Source organism: Phaseolus vulgaris, chromosome 7 (assembly GCF_051622355.1).
Source record: "Phaseolus vulgaris cultivar YP4 chromosome 7, ASM5162235v1, whole genome shotgun sequence".
Lineage (NCBI taxonomy): Eukaryota > Viridiplantae > Streptophyta > Magnoliopsida > Fabales > Fabaceae > Phaseolus > Phaseolus vulgaris.
In genome coordinates, this window is record NC_143504.1 from 48,646,155 (window position 1) to 48,647,183 (window position 1,029).

The window sequence follows — 1,029 nt, forward strand, 5'->3', positions numbered from 1 at the left end:
TCAGTTTGCTTTGTTTTTGTTCTTCGGCACGGTCACCATAAGCTTCCCGCCGCTGCATACGGCGGTCACCATCTCCGGCTGGGTCCACGGGGGAAGCCGGAACCGCCAGAGACCAACGCCTAGAGAAACGTGGTGAGGCTGACCCGCCACCGCCACATCAGTGCCGTCCATCCTCTTGATGACGATTTTGGTTATCCCCGGGAGAATCTCGATGGCCAGAGCTCGCACGCCAGCGGCGTTGCAGGGGGCGACGAAGCGAAAAAAGTGCGGCGTTTCCTCGACGAAAACGTCGTGGTCGGAGAGGCAAGGAAGCTCTAGTATTTTGGAGAAGACGTGGGGCAGTCTCAATAGCTTGTTGGGGACGGGTGAAACGACACCGCGGTGGGAAGATTTCTCTGCGAAGGGGTTGACCATCTTGGCGAACATAGTATTGAGCAGGCTTTAAGTCCCTGTTTGGATGGTCGAAAATTAGAGAGGGAAGTATGAAGGTGTTCCTCCATGGGAATGTATACATATATAGCTTGACCTTAATTTTATTATTCTTTGGCACCACAAGATAAAAAGATACCCACCAAATCGAATACTGTCAGACTCCACTTTTGAGTGTGCCTCTCTTAGCCATTCAAACCACACTTTTTTATGCATTCATATCCTACTCAACTTCTCTATTCTCTTCTCTCAAACACTCCAACCCTCTCTCTGCTTTTCTCTTTACACACATCTTTTCTTCTTTACAACTTCAACATACTAACAATCATAATATAATATTTTAATCACATTCAATTTAACTTTTAATTTCAAATATTATTATATTATTATCATGGGTGGAAAACCATACATTCTCATCAAACTTTTTTAAAACAACCCAATCACAACTATATTTTAATATTTAAATATTTCATTCAAATATAATGGAATCATTCAATCAACAAATTAATTAAATGAGTTATATCGTACGTGGTTATATCAAAAACTTAAATTGTTAAAAGTATCACCACTCTCTAATATATCCAAATTAGAGTGGGAAAG

The 1,029-nt window shown here is 41.8% G+C and overlaps 1 protein-coding gene across 1 annotated transcript; it reads right to left on the minus strand.

Moving 5' to 3' along the window:
• Positions 1-414, minus strand: LOC137829373 (uncharacterized). The gene has a single exon (XM_068636179.2). It carries the CDS (start codon positions 412-414, stop codon positions 1-3), a length of 414 nt encoding a protein of 137 aa, XP_068492280.1.
• Between the last annotated feature and the right edge of the window lie 615 nt (positions 415-1,029).

Excerpts from the sequence above, each read along its gene's own strand:
- LOC137829373 (XM_068636179.2), bottom strand. The coding sequence starts at position 414 with ATGGTCAACCCCTTCGCAGAGAAATCTTCCCACCGCGGTGTCGTTTCA.